General features: G+C 44.8%; 2 protein-coding genes across 4 annotated transcripts in view; both read right to left on the reverse strand.

Moving 5' to 3' along the window:
* The window catches only part of NUCKS1 (nuclear casein kinase and cyclin dependent kinase substrate 1), a 31,691-nt gene extending 31,257 nt beyond the window's left edge, over positions 1–434 (reverse strand). The window contains exon 1 of the mRNA XM_006094838.3: positions 213–434. Coding sequence (XP_006094900.1) covers positions 213–229 — 17 coding nt within the window. The 5' untranslated portion in view covers positions 230–434. The remainder of the gene's footprint in view (positions 1–212) is intronic.
* A 7,355-nt stretch (positions 435–7,789) lies between these two features.
* Positions 7,790–14,192, reverse strand: RAB29 (RAB29, member RAS oncogene family). 3 transcript variants are annotated; one of them, XM_023759026.1, is made up of 6 exons: positions 14,118–14,192; positions 13,556–13,803; positions 10,961–11,032; positions 10,098–10,279; positions 9,214–9,335; positions 7,790–8,251 (listed from the first exon to the last, which is right to left on the reverse strand). In XM_023759026.1, exons 2-6 carry the CDS (start codon positions 13,677–13,679, stop codon positions 8,140–8,142), a joined length of 612 nt encoding a protein of 203 aa, XP_023614794.1. In that variant the 5' UTR covers positions 13,680–13,803; positions 14,118–14,192; the 3' UTR covers positions 7,790–8,139. The 3 variants fall into 3 exon arrangements, with proteins under 3 accessions (XP_023614794.1, XP_023614795.1, XP_006094903.1); XM_023759027.1 differs by having other exon boundaries at positions 13,556–13,798; positions 14,118–14,151; XM_006094841.3 differs by lacking the exon at positions 14,118–14,192 and adding an exon at positions 13,932–13,993 and having other exon boundaries at positions 13,556–13,798.
* Between the last annotated feature and the right edge of the window lie 9,442 nt (positions 14,193–23,634).

Genomic DNA, 23,634 nt, shown 5'->3' on the forward strand with positions numbered 1-23,634 from the left:
AAAAATAACCATTGTGGTCATGGTCACCTACTTCTCCCAGCTTCGGGCGCCAGGGAGACACGCATCGTTCAAGGACGCGCGGGGCCCCCAGAGCAGGAGGCCGCGGGTGCAGGGGAGCGAGCAGACTCCAGGTCTGTGTCCCCCACTCTTTCGCCGTTCACCCCCACCCCCCCACTTCTCCCACCCGCTCCGGCCTCAGACTCCGCACTGACCTGACAGGCCGAGACATGTTCGCTGTCGAATCAGGACCGAGTTGAGAAGCCAAAGACCAGGACCCCCCCCACCCCGCGCGCTCGGCGCCCCACCCCCCCCAACTTTGGCCGAGGGGGCCGATACCGCAGAACCCCGAGCTGCTGGCTTCTCAAACAACGCCGCTCCTCGGTTCAGAGGCCCGTAATCAGACGAAGCCCCCGTTCCCCCGTCTCTTCAAAATGGATGAATCAAACCAGCCGAAAATGCGCCAAAGCCGCCGTGCAACCAAACGCACTGGGGCTGGTGGACGCCGCCCCCAAACGCCCGGTCATTGGCGGCTGGTGCCAGCTGCGCCGAGCTCATTAGTCCATTTGAATCATCACGTCCCCTAGGCCCCGCCCCGCGCTTTCATAGGCCCCGCCTCCCCCACTGGGTCCTGTTAGTCAAGCTGCTCTGAGAGCGCACGGCTGCAAAACAAAAATGGTCGCTGCGCAGCCCGCCCCCTGGTTTCCACTCCAGAGTTGCAGATTCGTCTTGGGTCGCGCCTTCGAAGGACTTGGAAAAAAGATTTATATAGGGGATAATGTCATTTACTGTTAGTGTCACTATCTTTTATTTCGCCTGCTTGATCATCTGAAACCACACCAATAGCAAAACCTATGGGATAGGCTGCTGATTCGTCACTAAAGCGCTGTTTCAGAATTGGAGGGAAATTCCATAGGTTCAAAAAATTTGATCTTAGACCGGTAAGCCCCTTGCCCTGGATTTAGTATTTAGCCCTCAGGGGTCCAATCCCGCTGCTGGAGCAGAAAGGCAGGATCATAACGAAGGGAAAACTTCACCCCCAGTTTCCATTCTCCTTTCTGGACCTTGGGAGACACCTCAGGGTCACCAAGCTCCGGTCTTGGACATTACTTCGGGGGCCTAATGACCAGGAGTATGAACTCTGGGGCCACAAGGTGTTTTGGTGTGAAGGTCCACAGCTTAACAGCTATATAACTATACCTCTCTGTGCCTCAATTTTCTTATGTGTAAAATGGGAAGCAATCATACCTTATAGGGTTATTCGGATTAAATAACTTGATATATGGAAAACGTTTAGGACAGTCTCTGGCGCACAATAAACACTATCTAAGCGCTTAAAATTGTTAAGTGCAGTTTTCAAAAGGTGACCGGATCCCTAGGTAGAGATAGGGGGACTGGCTCAAGACTCAAGTCAAATAACTTAGGGTAACTCCGGTCACCCCATTAAAATCCATGAACATGCGTTGGATGCCTGAACTCTCCGAGGCAAAGCTCAGGATCCCTATGGGAACAGCAAGGTGTACCCCACCATTGCAAAGTAGACACAGGCAGCCTGTTGATAAACAACTGCAGATATCAAACAAACCCACCACTGTCTGCCCCCTAAAGTGTCCTTCGTGGGCTCTGCTATTCTAAGGGGAAAGACCAGCACAGGGAACCAGCGAAGCATTAACGTTATCTTCTGCCTCTTCCACACCACACCACTCTTCCTCCCTTGAATGTTTCTTTTGTTGTTGTTGTTGTAAAAAGACTCATAACACAAAATTCACCATTTTAACCACTTGAAATGCATAGTTCAGTGGCATGAAGTGCATTCACATTATGGTGCAACCATCACCACCATCCATCTCCAGGACTTTTTCATAAAACCCAATGGAAACTCTCCCCATTAAACATGAATTCCCCATGATCTCTTTTCCCAGCCCCTGGCACCCACTAGTCTACTGGCTACTTCTCAAACTTGTGTAAGAATTGTAAACTCCATTTCTTCCCAACCTGAAATGCTAAACTCCCTTTCTCCCCACCTCTTTCTCAATTTGTATCCAAGTCCTACTTTCCTTTAAGAAATCTTTCTCGATCTCTTTCTTCTTTGAACTTCTATGGCACCGATCTTTATATCCCCCATAACTCCTACGATAATACTAGACACATAAAAGGTATGTAATCTAAAATGATTATACAATTATGTGAAAAAAAACTTTGCTTTAACAAATTGATGGGAAACGAACTTATCAATATGTAAATTAATGGTGGTTTGGACTTTTCTTCTTTCCTCCATTTCCCTTAATAAGTAGATTTAAAAGTTTTCATGATAAAGGTATTAGAATACCTGTATGCCCATTTAATAAACTCTTTTGTTTCCACCATACTGAAAAATCCTTATATGGGAAAACTTAAAGGATGCCACCACCAAACACACACATGTAAAAGGGGAGGCAGTGTATGGTAGTAAAGGGCCCAGTTTCTGAAGTCACACTACTTAAGCTTAAAAATCAGTTTTGCCACTTGCTAGCTATCTAATCTTGAGCAGTCTTATTTTTTTGTGCCTCAGTTTCCTTATTTATATATATCAGAGGGTCTTTGTAAAAATGATCTATGTGAAGTGCTCAGACTATTTGGTTTATGGCAACATTCAGATGTTAGCTGCTGGCAGCAACAGGTGAAAATGTAATGGCTGCTAAAATCCCTGTACTTTCCAACAAGAGAGCTAATACTCAAAATTAAATGATAGTCACTGGATTTTGGCGACATATGTTAATAAGTGGAACTTGTCAGTTAAGCATCTTATATCTGTAGTGCCTGCTATTCAAATGGCACTAATTTGGCTCCAAATTCAATTACTGATTCTCTATTCCACACATGAACATGGTCTCAAATTCTAACACAAACCAAGAGTTTCAAACCCAAAAGGGGTCAGTTCTGTTCCTCTAACTGCCTGAGCTTATTTTCTAAAATAGGTTTTTCAGGTTCAATGTTCCCCAGAAGCCTAAAGGGCAGCATGAAGATGGGGAATTAGATGACTTGCAGTGATGTCTTGGCTTCATTACACATTCAACCAGCTGCCTTTCAGACAGTCAGATTTAGAGGCATTTGTTCCCTCAGCCATAAAATGGGAAGAACTGTTTGCTTTATTTCCAAGATAGTGTAATAAGCACAAACAACTTACATATCTGAGGAAAGAGTTTAATACTAAACCAGACATAGGTGTCCAGAGCTACCCTTCTCCTATCACGATAAATCATAAAAGCCTACCTTGTCTCCTTCCTCTTCCTATTTGCTCTCACCTCTTTATTCCCACTGAGTTCCTAATCAGATGGACTTTGAATACGGGTCAAGTTAGAATGGAAAGGAAAGGTACCAAAAGCACCATTATACAGTAAAGTACTATTCAGTGCATGTGGTGGTTAATTTTATGTATCAACTTGACTAGACCCTGGGGTACCCAGATATTTGATCAAAGGTTATTCTGGGTGTTTCCGTGACGGTGTTTTCGGATGAAATTAACACTTAAGTCAGTAGTCTGAGTAAAGCAGATTGCTCTCCCCAGTGTGGGTGGGTCTCATCCAATCAGTTGAAGGCCTAAATAGAAGAAAAGGTTGACTTTCTGCTGAGTAAGCAAGAATTCTCCAGCCTGATGGCTTTCGAACTGAAGTATCAGCCTGCCAACTGTGGGACTTTAACGGGGATGTTAGGACTTGCAGATTTTTTGATCTGTTAGCCTCCATAACTGCATAAGCCATTGAAATAGTAAATCCCTTTACATATATATTTTCCTATTAGTCTCTTTCCCTGATATAGAGCAATACTATTATTATACTGAAACTCTGCAGATAAAATTTGAGAGAATTCAGATTATGCTTGAAAGCCAAAGAGAAGGTGGGGTTTTTCTAATAACAATGAAAGTCATAGGTGGATATGCTCGTATTTTTAAGTCTTTGGTTTTATGGCAGAACTAAAAAGACGCGTATAGTTCTTTAGAACACATCTCTTCCTAGTGCAGCAGTTCTCAACCTGTGGGTCGAGACCCCTTTGGGGGTTGAACCACCCTTTCACAGGGGTCACCTAAGACCATTGGATAACACATATATAATTACATATTGTTTTTGTGATTAATCACTAGGCTTTAATTATGTTCAATTTGTAACAATGAAAATACATCCTGCATATCAGATATTTACATTAGGATTCATAACAGTAGCAAAATTACAGTTATGAAGTAGTAACGAAAATAATTTTATGGTTGGGGGTCACCACAACATGAGGAACTGTATTAAAGGGTCGCGGCATTAGGAAGGTTGAGAACCACTGTCCTAGTGGTTTCCTACCTAATCCAACTTGCATCTTGGGGGGTTGTTTGGCTGTAATAAATGAGTCACTTATACAGCTGAGGACTCTTCACACATAGTGGACCAAAACGGGTGGAGGGGAAACTTCCTTGGGCAATCTGGTCAATGGAGTTTATAGAATACCGTGGAGATTTTTACATCTTTTAACCGTGGCCTTAGATCATGTCAAAAGCAGGCCACACTGCCTACGGAAGGACAACGAAGGGCAGGAAAGCCTCATGGAAGATGGGGCATTGTCTTGAGGACAGAAGACAGACCACATAAAGAAGAGTTAAATCTGGAAATAATGAGGAACCCAAACATACTTTGGCAATAGCTACGGAAAGGGAATTAGGGAAATCTCTTGGAGTAACTTTGGCTGACTAGTAGAAACAAAAGAGCAGACCTCACTTACCGCTGAGGGGCCTTGCTTGGCCTGTGGTCTCTTTCTCTCTGCTTGTGTGGTCACTTAGCTATCTTGCCCAGAGTAGAAAGCCTGGCAGGGCACAATCCCACAGCCCAGTTTTCAGCCCTTCCTTGCGTCTCTTAGAACATACTGCAGGGAATGCTTGTTTTCTTTTGGGCCACAGACCAGCTGTGGTTGGAGGGACATCTTGTCTCAAATACGGAAACTTCTCTAGGGAAGGGCTACAACGGTATCCACGTTCCAAACAATTGTACCTGAGAGGTGGCATCCAAATGATAAGATCTAATAATTTTAATATAATCATATTTCAAGTCCTGTAAATATTTTCTTCTTCCTTAATTGTTTTCCCTTTTCTTTATCGATACGGACATAGAGAGAAATTAGTTGTATTTCAATTTCTTCTTTAATTAGTTTCAGGCCTATAATTTTCACCAATTAGGAGAGAAAATCCATAAGGGCTGGCAGGCCAGCTTCTAGCAATGCTTGAAAGGCAGGTAGATTTTGAGTCAGCAAATGGGAAAAGAAAGGATATTCTATTTTTTAAAATGGTCACATTTCCGAGCTGCATTTGGGATGTTATATCAAGTACTGAATTGGTATTAGGCGACTGGTACCAATAAATTAACAGATAAACAGAAAAACATTTACCTTCGTTTTTAAAGGTTTTTAAAAAATAAAGTCTCTACTTCCACAATACTCTTGATTAATCAGCATAGAATAACTTTTTGTTTTGTTTTGTTAATCCTTACTGGAGGATTATCGGAGGATATTTTCCCATTGATTTTTAGAGAGAGTGGAAGGGAGAGGGAGAGACAGAGAGAAACATCGATGTGAGAGACACATTGATTGGTTGCCTCCCGCACATGTACATGCCCTTGACCAGAATCGAACCTGGGCCAAATCCGCAGGCCAATGCTCTATCCATTGAACCAAACCAGCTAGGGTGAGATAGACTAACATTTTAACAAACTCACATTAAAGGCCAATAACTATCATGAAATCAAGACTTATTTCCCATTTATTTGATATTGCTGGGGTTGAAACCAGTGCCTACAAATCAATGTTCTTCTCAAATAAAAAGAATTTGTTAACCCACTATTACCTTCAGAATCATTGTAATAAAAACCCTACCTGAAAAGGGTGATAGAAAAGAGATCTTCAAGGTCTCCAAACATTGTGCAAAAGTTATAATTGGTATTAAAAACAAACAGACTGAGGTCTGTCAGTCTGTTCCATGCCTCTGGATCTATTTTGTTGGTCAGTTTATTTTGTTCATTCGATTCCACCTATAAGTTACATCTGACCAGTCAGACTTGGGAACCACTGACTTAGGATACATTTAGACAAGTATCTCTCAAAGAACTGTGGGCCCCTGGGTTCACTAAGAATATTCATAATTCTGGGTAGGTTATAAATCACTATCCTGCGAGAATTTAACAAATTATACTGCTTAGAAGTGATTTGATACTAAAAACTCTCCCTGATTTAGCACTTAAATTAGCTAATGATTTCCTGTCTGTCTACTCCCACTCCCAGGCAAAGGTCTGTACATAATATTTAGTTCCTGTGGCTGTTAAGTGCTAGCCACTCAGATTGCTCATAAGCAAGTTGCTCACAGGGTTTTGTTCTATTAACCTCTCCCTCTTCTTCCATTCAGATTCCCAGAGCTTCGAGGAACAGACAACTGGGCACCACATGAAGCATTATGCATCAAGACATCAACCCAGAAACCCGCAGACACTGCAAACCCTTCCCTTACCCTACTGGAAGGGAGACAATTAGACCACACCCTAATGTGAGAAGTAATTTCTTTTCAGAAAGAAATGTTGGCATCACACAAGATAGATAATTTGAAAGCTTGACCTTTTTTTTTTTTTTTAGAGGAAGGAGGAGAGAGAGGGAGAGAGAGAAGCGTCTATATGGGAGACATATCACATCAATTGGTTGCCTCCTGCTTCTTCCTGAGCAGGAACTGAACTCACAACCTAGGCATGTGCCCTGACCTGGAATTGAACCTGCGACCTTTCCATGCAGGAGATGATGTTCTAACCAACTGAGCCACACTGGTCAGGGCAAGCTTGATTGTTCTTGAAGCCAAGACAAGAGAAAGCTAATTATGACTTTAGAAGCTTCAAAAATACAGTGACTTTTGGGTCACCCCCAGTAGCCCCAAACCCAAAGATATCAAGCCCCACTCTTACTGTATCTCTGAATCAGATCTTTAAAAGTACATATGTCTCCCCCCGCCATTGACCTCCCCTACCCCCCAGTACTTGCCCTCACCCCCCGCCCCCCAATGTCTTGCGTCTATTGGTTGTGCTTATATGCATGCATACAAGTCCTTCAGTTGATCTCTTACCGCCCCCCGCAACCCTCCCCTACCTTCCCCCTATAGTTTGACAGTCTGTTCGATGCTTCTTTGCCTCTATTTTTGTTCAACAGTTTCTAATGCTCTTTATATTCCATAAATGAGATCATGTGGTATTTATCTTTCACTGACTGGCTTATTTCACTTAGCATAATGCTCTCCAGTTCTATCTATGCTGTTACAAATGGTAAGAATTCCTTCTTTTTTACAGCAGCGTAGTATTCCATTGTGTAGATGTACCACAGTTTTCTAATCCATTCATCTGCCGATGGGCACTTAGGCTGTTTCCAAATCTTAGCTATGGTGAATTGTGCTGCTATGAACATAGGGGTGCATATATCCTTTCTGATTGGTGTTTCTGTTTTCTTGGGGTACATTCCTAGAAGTGGTACTGGGTCAAATGGCAGTTCCATTTTTAGTTTTTTGAGGAAACGCCATCCTGTCTTCCATAGTGGCTGCACCAGTCTGCGTTCCCACCAGCAGGAGGAGGGTTCCTTTTTCTCCACATCCTCTCCAGCTCTTGTCGTTTGTTGATTTGTTGATGACAGCCATTCTGACAGGTGTGAGATGGCTTTGATTTGCATCTCTCAGATGACTAGTCCTGAGCATGTTTTCGTATGTCCAGACACTGATTTCTAATCCTACCCACAAAATCCCAGATCACAAATTGAATGATGAGATGATTTTTCTTATACAGAAGGCACTAACTGTACAGATGATGTATTGTAGAACTGTACACATGATACCTATATAATTTTGATAACCAGTGTCACCCCAATAAATTCAATATAAAGGGGAAGAATGGGAAGGCACTAACTGGACCACATGAGTCAGCAGCAAGTGGGAACCAAATTTCAGGAGATGCAGAAATGCACATGGGTCCCAGGTGTCTTTTCTTAGTGATGATGGCCCTCCTTACTGGACAGTCAGCAGGAGACAGTTCAAATGTACTTAATAAAACTGCTGGGTGGGCAACCAAAGGGAAGGAATTAGAACCCGGAGGGAAAACAGGCATAACACGACTAGCAGCAGCCCCAAGTATAGGAAGGCTTGGCTTGTAGGTTGATGTAGTCCCCTTGGGTGGACAAAAACGTATCTTCTTTGGAATTGCTCATCATCTTTTCAACGAGGACTCTAAAAAACAAATAAAAAATAAGCCTGAAAAGCTGAACTGAGGAAAGGGAGAAACAGCAGACATTGTCTGTCTTAACGCCAGATGGCGTTCAATAAAGCCACCAGGTTTGTCCCCAGTTATCTCAGGAGAGAGGACAGCATCTCTGACCTTCAGAAGCTGGCATTCAAGTGGCCCAGTCTGTTCTTATTTGCTCAGAAACAAGAAAAAAGGTACAATGGGCTGCAGTGGAAGATGGGTACATCTATTAAATCTATTTAATTTTTGCCTTAACTGATTTGGCTCAGTGGATAGAGCATCAGCCTGCGGACAAAAGGTCCCAGGTTCGATTCCGGTGAAGGGCATGTACCTTGGTTGTGGGCACATCCCCAGTAGGAGGTGTGCAGGAGACAGCTGATCGATGTTTCTCTCTCATCAATGTTTCTAACTCTCTATCCCTCTCCCTTCCTCTCTGTAAAAAAACCAATAAAATATATTTAAAAAAAAATAAACCTATTTAATTAAAAAAAATCTATTTAATTTTATCAGAAATCTGTGCAGAGTGCATAGATTAAATAAACAAGAGCTACATGTTTCTTGTTGGCCATCCACCCGGTATTTGTGATTGATACCATAACATAGTAAATTTAATGTCGTTTATTTGTCTGAAAAGGAAGAGCTTATCTTTTGTTTGGAACACAGAAGCAAGCTGAGTCCTGATGTGTGTTATTTCAGTGTCTAGTTGATTTGTACTTGAGGTTTCTGGAACAAAACTTCGTTTCTAAGTACCTGCCAGAATCGCACTGTGAGGTTTAGTGATCGAAAGATGGAGTAAGATCTCCAGTTTGGTATTTCAGAAGATTAACCCAGAGTTACTTTTGCTGTCAAGAAACAGAATTCTGTTCAAGAAACATTTATTAAAAAAAGAAGGTATAATGAGCTACAGTAGAAGATAGGTACGTCTGTGTGCCCATAAGCTACTCACCTCATGGCCTCATTAACATTTTTGTTCTCCTTGACGGATGTTTCTGTCCAACCCGTGAAACCGTTCTCCTTACTGAAACGGTCAACCTGGTCTCGGCTCACTGCCCAAGGGGACAGATCACACTGGCAAAGAGAATAAATAAAAGGCAACACCATAAACTTCCTGGGATTAGGGACACAGCTCAGATACCTGTGGGTTTAAAACCTTTCCACCAATGGCGAAGAACAGCAGCATCTAAAATCTACATTCAACGTTCTTCCCCGAGAAAGTCTCAATATCCCTTGAAAGGAGGTAGAGATGATTTTGCCAATTTGAGAAGGAAAAGTGGATCACAAGAATGGAAGAGCATTTTATTTTTTAAAATATATTTTATTGATTTTTTTTTTTTATAGAGAGGAAGGGAGAGGTAGAGGGATAGAGAGTTAGAAACACTGATGAGAGAGAAACATCGATCAGCTGCCTCCTGCACACTCCCTACTGGGGATGTGCCCGCAACCAAGGTACATGCCCTTGACCAGAATCAAACCTGGGGCCCTTCAGTCCACAGGCCAATGCTCTTTCCACTGAGCCAAACCAGCCAGGGATTATTTTATTTAAAAAAAAAACACATTTTTATTGATTTCAAAGTTGAAGGGAGGGGGAGAGAGAGACAGAAACATCAATGATGAGAATGATTGATTGGCTGCCTCCTGCATGCCCCTACTGGGGACCGAGCCCACAATCCCGGCATGTGCCCTTGACAGGAATCGAACCCGGGACCCTTCAGTCTACAGGCCGATGCTCTATCCACTGAGCCAAACCAGCTGGGGCTGGAGCATTTTAGATAGCTTGCCCTCTCACCACCGATTGAGCCCAGGAACCATTTTCCTAGATTGACCATGTACCTTATTGGCCAAGAGCAGGCAGGGCACAGGCTCTCCATTGGGCAGTGTGAGCTTGCTGTCCAGGTCCTGTTTCCATCTCTGGCTGTTGCTGAAGGTAGTGGCGTTGGTAACATCAAACATAATAACACAGGCAGAGGCATCTCGATAGTACAGTCGTGTCATAGATGTGAAGCGCTCCTGCCCTGGGAGGAGAGGAGAGGCCCCTAGGAGGTGATCCTGAGAACCAGTCCCAGAAGCCCCTCTTACATCCTGTCCTTTCTGCCTTCGTTGTGGGAGAGAAGGCAGTAGGCATGGTGGTTGAGTCCAGATTCTGTACCCAGACCGCCCAAGTGCAAATCCCTGCTCTGTCATTTATTATCTATGTGACTTTGGACAAGTCAAGCTTTCAAGGCTAAGTATTTCCCATCTGAAAAGTGGGGACAGAAGCAGAGCAGTAGCTTTATCATAGGGTCATTGCCAGGATTCATGAGTCAGTGAATAAAAAAATGTTTAGGAAAGTGCTTGGCACATAACAAGGGTTAGCTATCATTATTGTCTCTGTTTTTCGAGCATCTTGTTTCTCACCAAGATCAGCTGGAACGAGCACCCTCCCCCTGCTGTGGGAGCATCCACCTGTGGCCTGGACCATCTACCGCCTTGCCAGCCCCTCCCCACAGAGACTGCTTGACATTTACCGGGCAAGACATCGGCAGAAACGTCTACAAAAGTCCTGTGTCTATTCAGCTCGTGCACCCTCCGCGCAGCTCCATCGTCCCAGCTTCGGGAACACACACTCCTGGTTTTCCTGCCCCCCTTTTTCTCTGGGAGCTGGCTGGTTACCCCAAAACTTCTCCCTTTGTTCCTATTCAGTCTTCCCAGCCTACCTGCAATGTCCCACAGCTGCAGCCTCACCATCTCGGAGTCAGACCACTGGAGAACCTTCAGCGCGAAATCCACTGAAAATATACGTGTAATGTAGTTGAATAAAATGTACCTTTAAACAATCCACAGAAAACCTCAGATCAAATCTGCAGTTTCAACACTAGGGAGACACAACTCCTATTTATTTATTTACTTATTCATTCATTCAATTTTTAAGCCCTCAGTGAGCTGAGATGAGCCCACACTCAGGTATTACGTATGGAACAGCTCATGCATACTCAGTCTCAGTCTTTAGCTTTTACTCTCTTGTCCAACCAATTCATTTGATACTATTTGTCTCCAAGGCTGGAACTAGGAGGGTGGGAGTCATTATGAAAACAATTACTAATCTCAGGTTAAACAGTTTCTGGGAGACTTAGGGAGTTTTCTCAGAGAAGGGAGGATAGAGGGCAAAGGGGAAATGAAGTAAGTGTGGTGGCTTTTGCCTCTTTCACATTCAATTTCACTCTTGGCTCCTCATCCAATCGTATTATGATACAAACACACTCTGGGGAATTCTCCATCTTCCTAAGGCTGTAGGGATTATCTTGGGCAGGAATGGGATAGAGTGATAAGGTCCCAGAGGATTCCTAGAAAGAAGACAATGAGTAGCCCCGACAGTGTGGCTCAGTGGTTGAGCATCCACCCATGAACCAGGAGGTCAGGGTTAGATTCCCCCTTAAGGCACATGCCTTGGTTGCTAGCTTGATCCCCAGTAGGGGGCGTGCAGGAGGCAGCTGATCAATGATTCTCATTGCAACCATATTCTTTCTAGTAATCTTCTGGGACCTTGTCACTCTATCTCATTCCTGCCCAAGATAATTTCTAATTCTGTCTCATCACTGATGTTTCTATCCCTCTCCTCCTCTCTCTGAAATCAATAAAAACATATTTAAATGCTTGTTAACGTTTTAAAATTCCATAATGAATACCAGCACACATTTTCAAAATTTACATTGGTGTAAATTTTTTTTCCTTTAAAAAACGTGTTTTTTTCTTCCACCGCCCCTCCCCTCCCCTCCACCCCAACCTCCCCATCTCGGAACCCTCTCCAGCCCAAGATCCAGGTCCCCAAACCACTTGAGAGAAAATTCACACCCTTCAATCCCTTCCCAGGCGTCTCTCGAGGAGGCACTGGGTGGAGTGTGAGTAGGGAAGGGGCAGGGTTTCCCCAGGTTCCCTTCGCACCCCCCACCCCCAGATGTGCAGGGGGAGGGGAGCGTGGGTGGGTGGGATAGGGCGTGTGGGGGAGGGGATGAGGGCGCCCAGCGGGAGAAGCAGGAGGAGGGGTGTGTGTCAAAAACGTGTGTAGTTTTTTTAAAATGGAGATAAATAAATGTCTGTTACTCTCCACTTCACCAGCTCTGCCCAGCTAAGCACTTTCTATTTAACAAAAAGGCATTTCTACTCCTGAAAAACCAGTCCAAAGATCACACCTAGAAAGAAATGAATTAACTCTTAAGGTGTTCTCTTCCTTCCTCCATAACCCAGGTTGAGAGAAAAAGGGGTGGGAAAATAGGCCAAGAAGTGGTATATTTTAGATCCTTGAAGAATTCCTAAGTTGCCTTTCTTTTTAAATATATTTTATTGATTTTTTACAGAGAGGAAGGGAGAGGGATAGAGAGTTAGAAACATCAATGATCAGCTGCCTCCTGCACACCCCCCACTGGGGATGTGCCCACAACCAAGGTACATGCCCTTGACCAGAATCGAACCTGGACCTTTCAGTCTGCAGGCCAGGGCTCTATCCACTGAGCCAAACCAGTTAGGGCTAGGTTACCTTTCTTTAAGCAATCAATGGACAACAAACACATAGCTCATCTGCCCGGATAAGCGTCTGATTGCGTGGCCTCCGGACTCTCCCCCGCAGGCATCCCGCAAACAAAGCTAGGCCGGGGTCAATGCCTTTCTGCTCCTGCAATAGCTGCCTCGACCGCCCGTGAGAGGCAGGACCCCTCACAGGCCCTGCGCGGGGTCTCAGCTGCCTCTGCTGGGCTTGGAGACCTGCCCCTGACCGCTTGGCCGGCTGCCCGCAGCAAGAGACCTGAGCACAGAGTTCCCTCGCAGATGCAGCAATTGCTCCTTTTCTCCCCTCCCCTCCCCACGTCTCATCTTCACACCTTCGCCCCATTTCTTTCCAGGCAGTCAGCTCAGGTCAGGAAAATCTGACGGGGGAACCCCGAACAGGCATGCCAATCAAACACCCAGCAGTTAGTCCCTCTAGCAGTGGTTCTCAACCTTCTGGCCCTTTAAATACAGTTCCTCATGTTGTGACCCAACCATCAAATTATTTTCGTTGCTACTTCATAACTGCAATGTTGCTACTGTTATGAATCGTAATTAAATATCTGATATGCAGGAGGGTCTTAGGCGACCCCTGTGAAAGGGTCGCGCGACCCACAGGTTGAGAACCGCTGCAGGATCCCAGACACCTACTTCCTGACCCGAAGAAAGACCCAACGACACGAGATCCCCAGCTCCCACCCCGCTGGAGGCCCCAGCGGGAGCCCGCGGTCCCGGCCCCGGTCCAGCCCGGCCCGCCCCCCTGGACGGCTCACCTCCCACCGTGGACTTGTAGTGTTTGCTGAAGCTGTCCTGGGAGTACCTCTGCACCAGGGACGTCTTGCCCACCGCGGCGTCCCCCACCACCAGCACTTTGAACAGGTGATCGCGGCTGCCCATGGCGAGCGCGGTGGACGTTTCAGGGAGGCGGGAAGCCGGAGGAACCGCTGGTTTTAACCTCTGTGGCTCCCGACCCCCTTCGAACTGAGGTTCGGCATTCCGCCCACCGCCTGTTGGGGCTGCACTGACGAGAAAGAAAAAAGGGAAACTACACTCAACCTTTGCGCGCTTCCTCCGCGCGCGGCCGCAGCTTGGGTGGAGCGCGGGGCGCCGGGCGCTGGGCGCGACCTCCGAGCCCCGGGCTGATCGCACCTTCTCCCCCTGCCCGCCCCGCTGCAGAGAAACGGGATGAAGCTGGGCGGTGCCGCACCCGCCCGGACTTCCCCAGAGCGGCTCCAGTGAGTGACTAAACCGGGCCAGCTCACTTCCCGGGTTGGACCAGCAGATGGGCGCCCTCCCTCCACTGAACAACCAAACTCTGCGGAAGGAGCGGCTCACACTTCTGCTCCCCGGACTCAGCAGGCGCGGTTCCTCGGGTCTACTCCGCACGCGTCACGTGCTGGTTGTCTGGAGAACTACATTTCCCAGCTTCTCTCGCGGGGAAAATAATAGTGGAGTGAGGAGACACGCCCGCGAGGCCTCCTGGGAAGTGTAGTTTACGCAGTATTGGTTTTTTAAAAACTTAACACAAGTTTCAAGGCTGGCGAACTCCTTCAACTTTCGGAATGCTATTTAAAAAGTCATTCTGGAATAGAAAAGATTCTTAAGAGGGATTTGTTCGACGTGATCTCATCTTCCTGAATCAGTCCTCAGGTTCCTCACTATCTTGAAAGGTTTTATGCAGCAAAGATTACAAATTATTCCATAGACTTCATAAAATTTTCCACTAATAAAAGCTCAAGTGAAATCCATTTCCTGTTCTTTCACTTAGGTAGACAAACCCAGAATCTTGTGAACATGATAAAAGCCAACTCCTACATTTCTCTCTGGATCCCAATATCATATCATTCAAGTTCAGGGACACTTGATCAAGAGACTGACCCTTACAAAAACCCATGCTGTTAGTGTAAGTTATTAACATTTAATTAGTCAGAACAGTAAAGATAGATAGAAACCAAGAGGCAGTTCGTCATTCTCACTTCCACAATCCCTAGTCTAGCTACACTACTCCTATAACTTTTGAGCTGGAAGCTAATTGGAGTACACTGCGAATCCTCCTTTTGTTGCCTCTGTTGCTCAGGAATAATAATTAAACTAAAGTTTTGCAAACAATTTTAGTTTTTCAATCTGTAACTTTTTTGGTAAGAGTTAAGGGGATAATGAGTTTCATGACAAGCAAAATAAGCCCCTTTCCTATGCTTTTCTCAGGAATGTTAGAGAAAGCAGCAGGGCCATGGGAAAACAGGCCTGCCAGGTTTCCTGACAGGGAGGCCACCATTTACGTTCTATGAAGAAGGAACATCAGTGTAGTTCACAACTTATTTAGCCCCAAATGTTTGTTACCTAGGTAGGGGAGGTCAGGCTGGGCTACTCATATTCCAGGACATCTCAGACCTCTTAAATGGTCTTTTCTCAATTCTCATTGGCTTTTCCATAGTTGACCCATTTCTTTTCTTTGTTTTTATTTGAATATGTTTTTTAAAAGTATGTTTTTATTGAAACATAGTTGAGAGGAAGGAAGAGGGAGAGAGACAGAAACATCAATGATGAGAGAGAATCATCACCAGCTGCCTCTTGCACACCTCCTTGGGATAAAGCCTGAAACCTGGGCATGTGCCTTGACCTGAATCGAACCATGACCTCCTGGTTCATCATCGATGCTCAACCACTGAGCCACACTGGCTGGGTGCCCACTCTCTTAAATTTGTTTCTCACATGGCTTTGTGACAGTTCTTTCTCATTTACCCTCTATTTTTCTGATCATCTTTTTTTCCTTCATGGTTTCTTCTCATCCCATTGTTGTAATGTACCCCGTGAATCACAGAAGGACACCTCAAGAAGTCGAATTAAAGAGTCACATTTATTGCAATCCGGGACTATGAGGGGCCATTCCCCAAATCTCATAGCAACAAGATGGTCGCAGCTCCAAGGTTATATAGCCAAAAAATCACAAAGGTATTGATTACATCCCAGGGTTTGGAATGAGAAACCTGGTTCAAAAAAAAGCAGTTTACAGAAGCAGAATTAAGCATGTAATCTAAATTACAGTTTTGGGTCTAGAGCCCTTGGGTAACCTGGGTTAAACTTAGGCATGTTATCTAAATTACAGTTTTGGGTCTGGAGCCCTCTGACCTTGGGATAACTGTGCTGTCCTTCCCAGGTAAAGGAAAATGTGCTTTCTAAGACCAGTATGACCACAACCCATGGGATATTCACATTACAATCAATAAGGCATTTAATCGAATGGGATGATTTATACAATTCAGAAAATCAAAGTAACTTTTCTATTGTTAAGCCAAACAACAGGATTAGTATTAAACTACAGTTTCTACCTGAGATGGTTGTTACCATACTTCACCATCACCCCCTAAATATGTATTCCTTAGGCTCAATTCTATGTCCCTGAGCTGATGGTCCTTTAAACTCTTTATTTAGTAAGTTGCAGTTGGCCTCAAACATCTCTCGGAGTCTTGACTTTATATCTTTATTGCCAATCAATGATGTTCAACTACCATAAAGATACATCCACTTAGAAGTCCTCCCTCTCACTACATCACCACAAAAACAGCTCCTTTTCTCAGCTTCCCTATTTCTGTTCTCCTTGTTTCTTTCCTCTACTCAGACTTCAGACCTCAAACATTTTTAAAAAATTATTTTATTGTAGGAGACACTTAACATAAGATCCACATTCTTAACAAAATTTAAAGTGTGCAATATAAATACAGAAAGATGCAAATTTTAAAATGTGCAATATGAGTACAATGTTGTACAACAGTTCTCCAGACTTGATTCATCTTGCTTAACTGAAGCTTATGCCTCTTGATGAGGAACTCTATTTCTCCCTCCCCCAGCTCTTAACAACCACTGTTCCACTCTTTGATTCTATAAATTTGACTATTTTATTATTTTATTTGTTTCAAATGTGGACGAAAGGAGCCACATGCTAATCTGACAAGCTTAGGGAAGGCCTGCATGGCAGTCTTGCAAACTGAAAGACCTAAAGTAACCACAAAGGATGGTCTGAAATTAAACTTTAACTAAAAGCAGTTATGGTGGGTGGTCACCTCCTAGGCTGGTATCTTCACTGACAAGGTCAGCCTTTACCTTCACTGAGCCTATCTGTCTTTTTGCATCTATAATAATATACCCTTGAAATGTCTGGGTAACTTGTAACTTCCCTTTTTCCAAACCCCTTGGGGCATAACCTAATGTGCCTGGGTGCCAGGACAGATACCACAAATTCCTTCATTGTTATTGTTATCATGTTAATTGTTGACTGTTATGTGTCTATCATGGGTACCAGGACAGATACCACAAATTCCTTCATTGTTATTGTTATCATGTTAATTGTTGACTGTTATGTGTCTATCATTTTACTCTTCACCCTCCTTTTTTAAAAAATATTTTTTTATTGCTTTCAGAGAGGAAGAGAGAGGAAGAGAGATAGAAACATCAATAATGAGAGAATCATCGATTGGTTGTCTCCTGCACGCCTCACACTGGGGATCCAGCCCGCAACACGGGCATGTGCCCTGACCGGGAATTGAACCGTGACCTCCTAGTTCATAGGTCGATATTCAAACACTGAACCACGTCGGCCAGGCAACGCCCCCTCCTTTGATTGCAATGTATAAAAATAGATGAAAAACCACCACTCTCTGGAGCATTATCCCAATCCGTTGAGATTCTGCTTCCCGGCAATTGTCCACTGTTTGGCTCAGACAAACTCACAAAAATTCTTTACAGGTTTGAATGTTTTATGTTAACACAAATGATTAGAGAAAGTTTATTTAGAAAGTTACAGAGATAGTAAAAGTGAGCCATAGAAGAAATGGGCTAAGAGAACAAGTTACAGAGGCACCGAAGGGCCTTTGGAGCTTAGGAGCGAGGCAAAGGTGACTCACCTGGGGGAGATCAAAGGGGGCAGGGAAATGTAACCAGGCAATCAATGGGTCCGGGCTGCCTGTCACTACTTGAGCCAATTCAGCAGAGACAGCGTTGAATCATATGGGAGCCTTTATTCCAATATTGCCGGCAGCACGGGAGAGCAGCCGGTCATCCACAGAAATCTGCTCTGCAGCCCCCCATAAGCCAGCTGCTTATATAGAGTGGGACAAAGATTATGTGGGGAAGTAGGGATGACAGGCCTGGGGAGGTAGGAGGCCGAGGTGGGACTCCGTTATTTGGGCAACAAGGTTGTTCATCTTTCCATGATAATAGGCAGTTCTTAAATGAGAATGGTTCCAAGGTTGAGTCAGTCCCAGGTCCAAGGTTGACTCCCAGGTCCTGGGGGCATACAACTCCCAGCCAGGTCAGAATGTCCTTTCTTTAAGCAACACAAGGCATCATGGTTAACTGAGCATGATTAATATTTCCCATAACCATAGCTAGCCCCCCCATATTCTATTTTTGCCCCTAACAGAAAGGCACCCGACTGCTACCGAGAGGGTAGCGCTTGAGGGTCGGATTAATTTTTTTTAAATCCTCACCCGAGGATATTTTTCCCATTGATTTTTAGAGAGGAGAGTGGGAGGGAGGGCTGAATGGGGGAGGGAGAGAGAGAGAGAGAGAGAGAGAGAGAGAGAGAGAGAGAGAGACATGATGTGAGAGAGACACATCGATTGGTTGCCTCCCTAACATGCCTGACCGGGCCTGAGGGTTGAACCCACAACCCATATACGTGCTGCTTGTGATGCCTACAGTATGAATTCAATAAATACTTTCTGAAGGAGTGACCCAGCACCAGCAGTCTTTGAAGGACTTGGGAGCTTGACTCCAAATAGAAGAGACAGAGCATCTATCATCTGCAGAGGGTCCACCCCTGTCTGCTAACTGAGCAGAAAATGCTTTGTAGCGTGAAACGAGACTGAAGTGACACAGGAAGTGGCCTGGCAGCCTGGAGAAGGATGAACCCAGCGAAGGGGGAGGCCATGGGCTCCAGCTGTCTCTCGGCCCCAAACTCCAGGCTCATTTAAATAATCTCAACTTTCTGGTGATTGTTTCGGGCTCAGGAGACCGTGTGGTGAGAAGCTTGTGACCCAGCTAAGCATTCAGCTGGAAGGCTCGGCCGCTCGGCCGCGAGGAAACGCTCCAGAGACAGAGAGAGGCTGGCAGGCTCGTGCCCAAGAGTCAGGGACTAGCTCTGAGCCTGGGACCATCTGCAGCCAGAGTTCGGGGTGGGGAACATCCCGCCCACGGTGTAAGGACCCCAAAATCATTTGGTCGGCCCTGCCAAGGCAGTGGGGGTGAATTAGTTAAATGTTTGACCAAGTATAGGCGGCTAATTGTTCAGTTGATCATTCTGTATGGCCCTTGAATGATGTTATAAATATCCAAATGGTCCTTGGCAGAAAAAAGGTTCCCCACCCCTGATAGGGAAAGCATCAAACTAGTTTTTACTGCTTTTGTTGCCACATTTGTCTCCTTCCATGGAGAACCTCCTTCCCACCCTAAATAAGGACCAGAGAAACAAGACAGGAAAAGGGTGGAAGCTAGAGGGGAAATTTTGGTTTAAAAAACTGAGTGTAACTTGGCGGGCGTGGCTCAGTGGTTAAGCGTTGACCTATGAACCAGGAGGTCACGGTTCGATTCCTGGTCAGGGCACATACCCAGGAGGGAGGGATGAGTAGGGGAGGAGAGAGAGAGAGAGAGAGAGATGTGAGAGAAACCCAGTGTGAGGCATGCAGGAGGCAGCCCATCAGTGATTCTCTCTCATCATTAATGTTTCTCTCTCCCTTCCTCTCTGAAATCAATATAAATATTTTAAAAAACAAAAACAAAAAACAGTGTGTGGTCCCACGGTCCACGTGGCACTGGGAAAGCCACTTCTGTAAAGTGAAGGTGGCCCCTTTGAACACAGATGAGTCTGTTCTAATTTCCTGTCTTTTCAACTTTGTAAGAGGCGAGGAAGGCAAAGATGCATCTAAAGGCCATCTTAGTTACAACTTGGAAATACCATTGTTTTCCTAACCTTCTCAGAGTTAAACTCTTAATAAACATGTAACGAGAGGTTCCCAGGCAGGAGACTAGACAGACTGAATGTAGAAACATATCTAAAGAAGGAAAGAAACTACTGGCCATACTTTTGGGCTCTGTTTGGCAGAGACTAGAGTCTTATGGGGAATCATGGAGACTCACGCAGCCGACTAACAAGGCCTGATGCTATTCTATTTTCAAGTTATAAAACGGATTTCTCTGTTAGGATCCCAAACTCTCTGGGTACCTTCTGCTCATCTGCCTTCCTTATCAGCTTCCTTCCAGGCAGTGCATGTGCTGCTCAGGACGCGTGTGTGTGGGGCCCATTCACCATCTGGTCTTCCTCGCAGGTCTCTGTGAGTTCATGGGTCCAGGTCAGCTCACTGAGATGATTTCGGGGTGGGGTTCAGTTTCTGAGCTCTGAAGATGAGGCCAGGCTCAGGGTCACAGTGCACTCACCCAAAGGAGACCTGTCTGTGAAGCCGGCTGGTCTTTCTCTGCACAGCTTTGTCCACCTTCAACTGCACCCTTGTCAGCAATGAGTAAAACCCAAGGCAGGTCCAGGTCTAGTCAGTTCTTCATTCACTAGCTCCTTCATATCATCCCAAACTGTATATTCTGAGTATTTCTCTTCTCATTTTGCTACCACCACCAATTCAATCAACATTATATAATAATAATCGTCTCTACATATAAAAGCCCAAGCGACTATCAGACTGTTCCACCGGTAGCTATGGTGCACACTGACCACCAGGGGGCAGATGCTCAACGCATAGGCATGGAAACATGGAACAGACTGATGAATCTCAGAGGGAAGAGGGGAGGGGGAAGGGTGGAAAGAGATTAACCAAAGATCTTATATGCATACTAGAGGACCGGTGCATGGATTCATGCACTGTTGGGGTCCCTCAGCCTGGCCTGTGGGGATCGGGCTGAAACTGGCTCTCTGACAGCCCCTGGGGGGTCCCAGATTGCAAGAGGGCACGGGCCAGGCCTAGGGACTCCACTGGTGCACGAATCTGTGCACTGGGCCTATAATAATAATAATAATAATAATAATAATAATAGCTTCTATTTATTGAAACTTCTGCAAGCCCAACAGCTCCACTGAGAAGGTATTATTGTCCCATTCTGTAGATGGGACAATTGGGGATCAGAAGAGGCTAATTACGGCCTCCAGCTGAGGGAGCTGGGATTCAAATCTATGTCTGTCTACCTCTAAAGCTTGTGCTTAATTGTTATTTTAAAAATTAAGCTGCATGAAGAGACTAGGGAGACTTCCGCGAACAAGAGTACAGCATCCTCAGTGTGTTTCCACATTCCGAAAGTGGACAACGGGATTTTTATTTATTGATTAAAAAAAAAAACAAAAAAACAATCTGCCTTGATTGGAGAAGGCAGCCTGGCAGTTGTGTCTGGTTGGAGTAGAATTCTAGCAAGGCCCTGGGGGGGTCCCAGAGGTTTCAGCTTTGACTGCCAGCTTTGACTCTGATACAGAAAAAACTAACCTAGATGCTAAGCAAAGCAAGAGAGAACATAGAAGTGTGTGTGTGTGCGGGGGGGGGGAAGGTGGGGGGGTTGGAGAACGTGACACACAGTCTGTCCTCCATAGCGTGGCAGTTATAAGGGAGAAGGATCAGTGGCTGCACCCCCTGGTTTGGGAGTGGTTGCCCCACATACCTCAGGCAATGGTAACATCTTCCCCTACCTTCCTGAACCTGTATGGGAGGATGATTTGGTTTTTTTTTGCCTGGTAATCGGGAGATCTTAGTTAATATTCCATATTTGACCCTTCTGGTAGGTCATTTATCCTCTGAAAGCTTTAGTTTCTCTTTCCATGGATTTCTAACTCCTAAATACCAAATACTTCGTTTCTGAGCAATTGAGGTACTCAACAACTTAGGTATGTGCGTGAAAGCCACACAGGTGACAGTCTGTGGTAGTCAAGGACCGATAAACACGTGGATGTCCCAGGCAGGCCAGAGTTTGGAGCTCCTTTAAAGCAATGCTCTCTATCTACTTGTTCAACATTTCTTTGATAGGAACAAAGAGAAAATAATTTCTATAATGATCAAAGTAAGGAATTTGTTCTAGTATGTTCAAAATAAGGAATTTATACCACACACTGAATGACATGACATTTAAACTTATTTTAGAATTATTTTTCATTTAGCTTAAAAAATCAACAATAGCTAGGTAGTATTAGTTATCCACACTGAACTAAACATGAATATAGCCAGAAAGTCTTTCAAATGGTGTTTACAAATACTTTTCTGTCTGGCCAAACTGTCCTCACTTTTTTGGAATTTCTGTTTCCTAGTTTTAGGTGTTTTTTTTTTTTTTTAATTTTCCAAGGCAGACATTTTCCTGGGAGCTTATTTAATTAATGTAATAGAATACAGTTTCGTGCAGTAAACAGTAGTGTACTGTGCTTTATTCAGCTTCTGAATTTTAGCTGAAGAAGACAGCAAACTTGAGGAGACTGTCAGCTGGCTGATGTCAGGGCTGGCTGTGTTGCCTGTAATTATGTTGCAAAAATATCCTCAGAGATCGGCGGGCATGGGGGAGGCATGTTTTTAAATGTCCCCTGGAAGATACTATGTCAGTAGACAATGAACATGTTGCCGTAATTCAAGGTGTCTCATGAACAAAACCAAGAGGCACCATGTTCCTGATCATTTCAGGAGTGTTTTTGTGTTCCCAGGGCAACTTGGTCAGCTGGTTCATTGGGCTTGAGGCATGGAGGGAAGGCCCCAGGCTGAGAGAAACCTGGGTGTGAATATAGGTCCTGGGGCAAGACTTTTAACTCCTCTGAGCCTCAGTATCTCCCTCATAAAATGGCGATATCTGCTTTGCAATTATTAGAGACACTTTTGAAGTTGTAAATGAGGCTATTTAAAAGGATACTGTACAGTATACCGTAATATACTGTATTAAAACATTATATAAATAAAAATATTATACGAATAATAACCAACATGCAATTGTCCTCTTTCCATTAACCCTTAGTAGCCTTATTCATATTGCTGCTTTGAAGAGTTAGGACTGGAGCTCAGGCTGGTTATAAAATGCCGATTTCTTAAATGTCATCAAAAATAAGGAGAGGGAGTAACTATGTAAAGTAATGGATGTGTTAATTAACTCGATGGGGGAATCCTTTCACAATGTCTATCAAATCATCACCTTATACACTTTAAATATGTTGTAATTTTATTTGTCAATTATACCTCAATAAAGCTGGGGGAAAAAAGGCTGACTACTGAGATGGCTAACACTCAGCATTCAGTATATACTATACTAGAAGCCCAGCGCGCAAAATCAAGCGGGCCCACCCACCTGCCCACCGCCCACCCGTGTGCACAGCCCTGCCCACCTGCTCCGGTCTTTGGTCGTTACAGCGTTAGGGCCACAGGCCTTTTATAATATAGATAATACTGCCACCTCCTGTGGGGATGTGTCCTGGGTCCAGCGGTTCCAGCATAATCTTTGGAGTCAGACAGCCTGGGTGGGGCTCCCCTGTGACTCTGCTTTGTCACAAACATGTGTATCTGCCTCAGAAGATGTGGTGTTGTCGCCTCTGTCCTCCAAACTCCAGTGACACGGAACTGCTTGTAGTTTCCAAAAAAACCAGGCTCACTCCCTGTCTATTGTTCCCCTACTGGTGGCTCTTTCTTTATCCACTTTTCCAACTCCTGGTTCTCCAGGCTTCCTCCAAGAGTTCCCTGACCCTCCAGACATGGCTGAGTGTCCTTTCCACCTGCCTGCTCCTGTGGCCGCCTTCGATCGACACCTATGGTCACTGTGCTGACATTGCCTAGTCCTTGGCCTCCCTCCCCCTTTACCATTGACTAGCATTTCTGGGTTTACTATGTGCTGGGCA

This window comes from Myotis lucifugus, unplaced genomic scaffold (genome assembly GCF_000147115.1).
Source record: "Myotis lucifugus unplaced genomic scaffold, Myoluc2.0 scaffold_145, whole genome shotgun sequence".
Lineage (NCBI taxonomy): Eukaryota > Metazoa > Chordata > Mammalia > Chiroptera > Vespertilionidae > Myotis > Myotis lucifugus.

Coding starts and splice junctions, on each gene's coding strand:
- RAB29 (XM_023759026.1), bottom strand. CDS start 13,679: ATGGGCAGCCGCGATCACCTGTTCAAAGTGCTGGTGGTGGGGGACGCC. Junction 11,033..13,555: donor CTACAAGTCCACGGTGGGAG/GTGAGCCGTCCA, acceptor GTATATTTTCAG/TGGATTTCGCGCTGAAGGTT. Junction 10,280..10,960: donor GCAGCTGTGGGACATTGCAG/GTAGGCTGGGAA, acceptor CTCTCCTCCCAG/GGCAGGAGCGCTTCACATCT.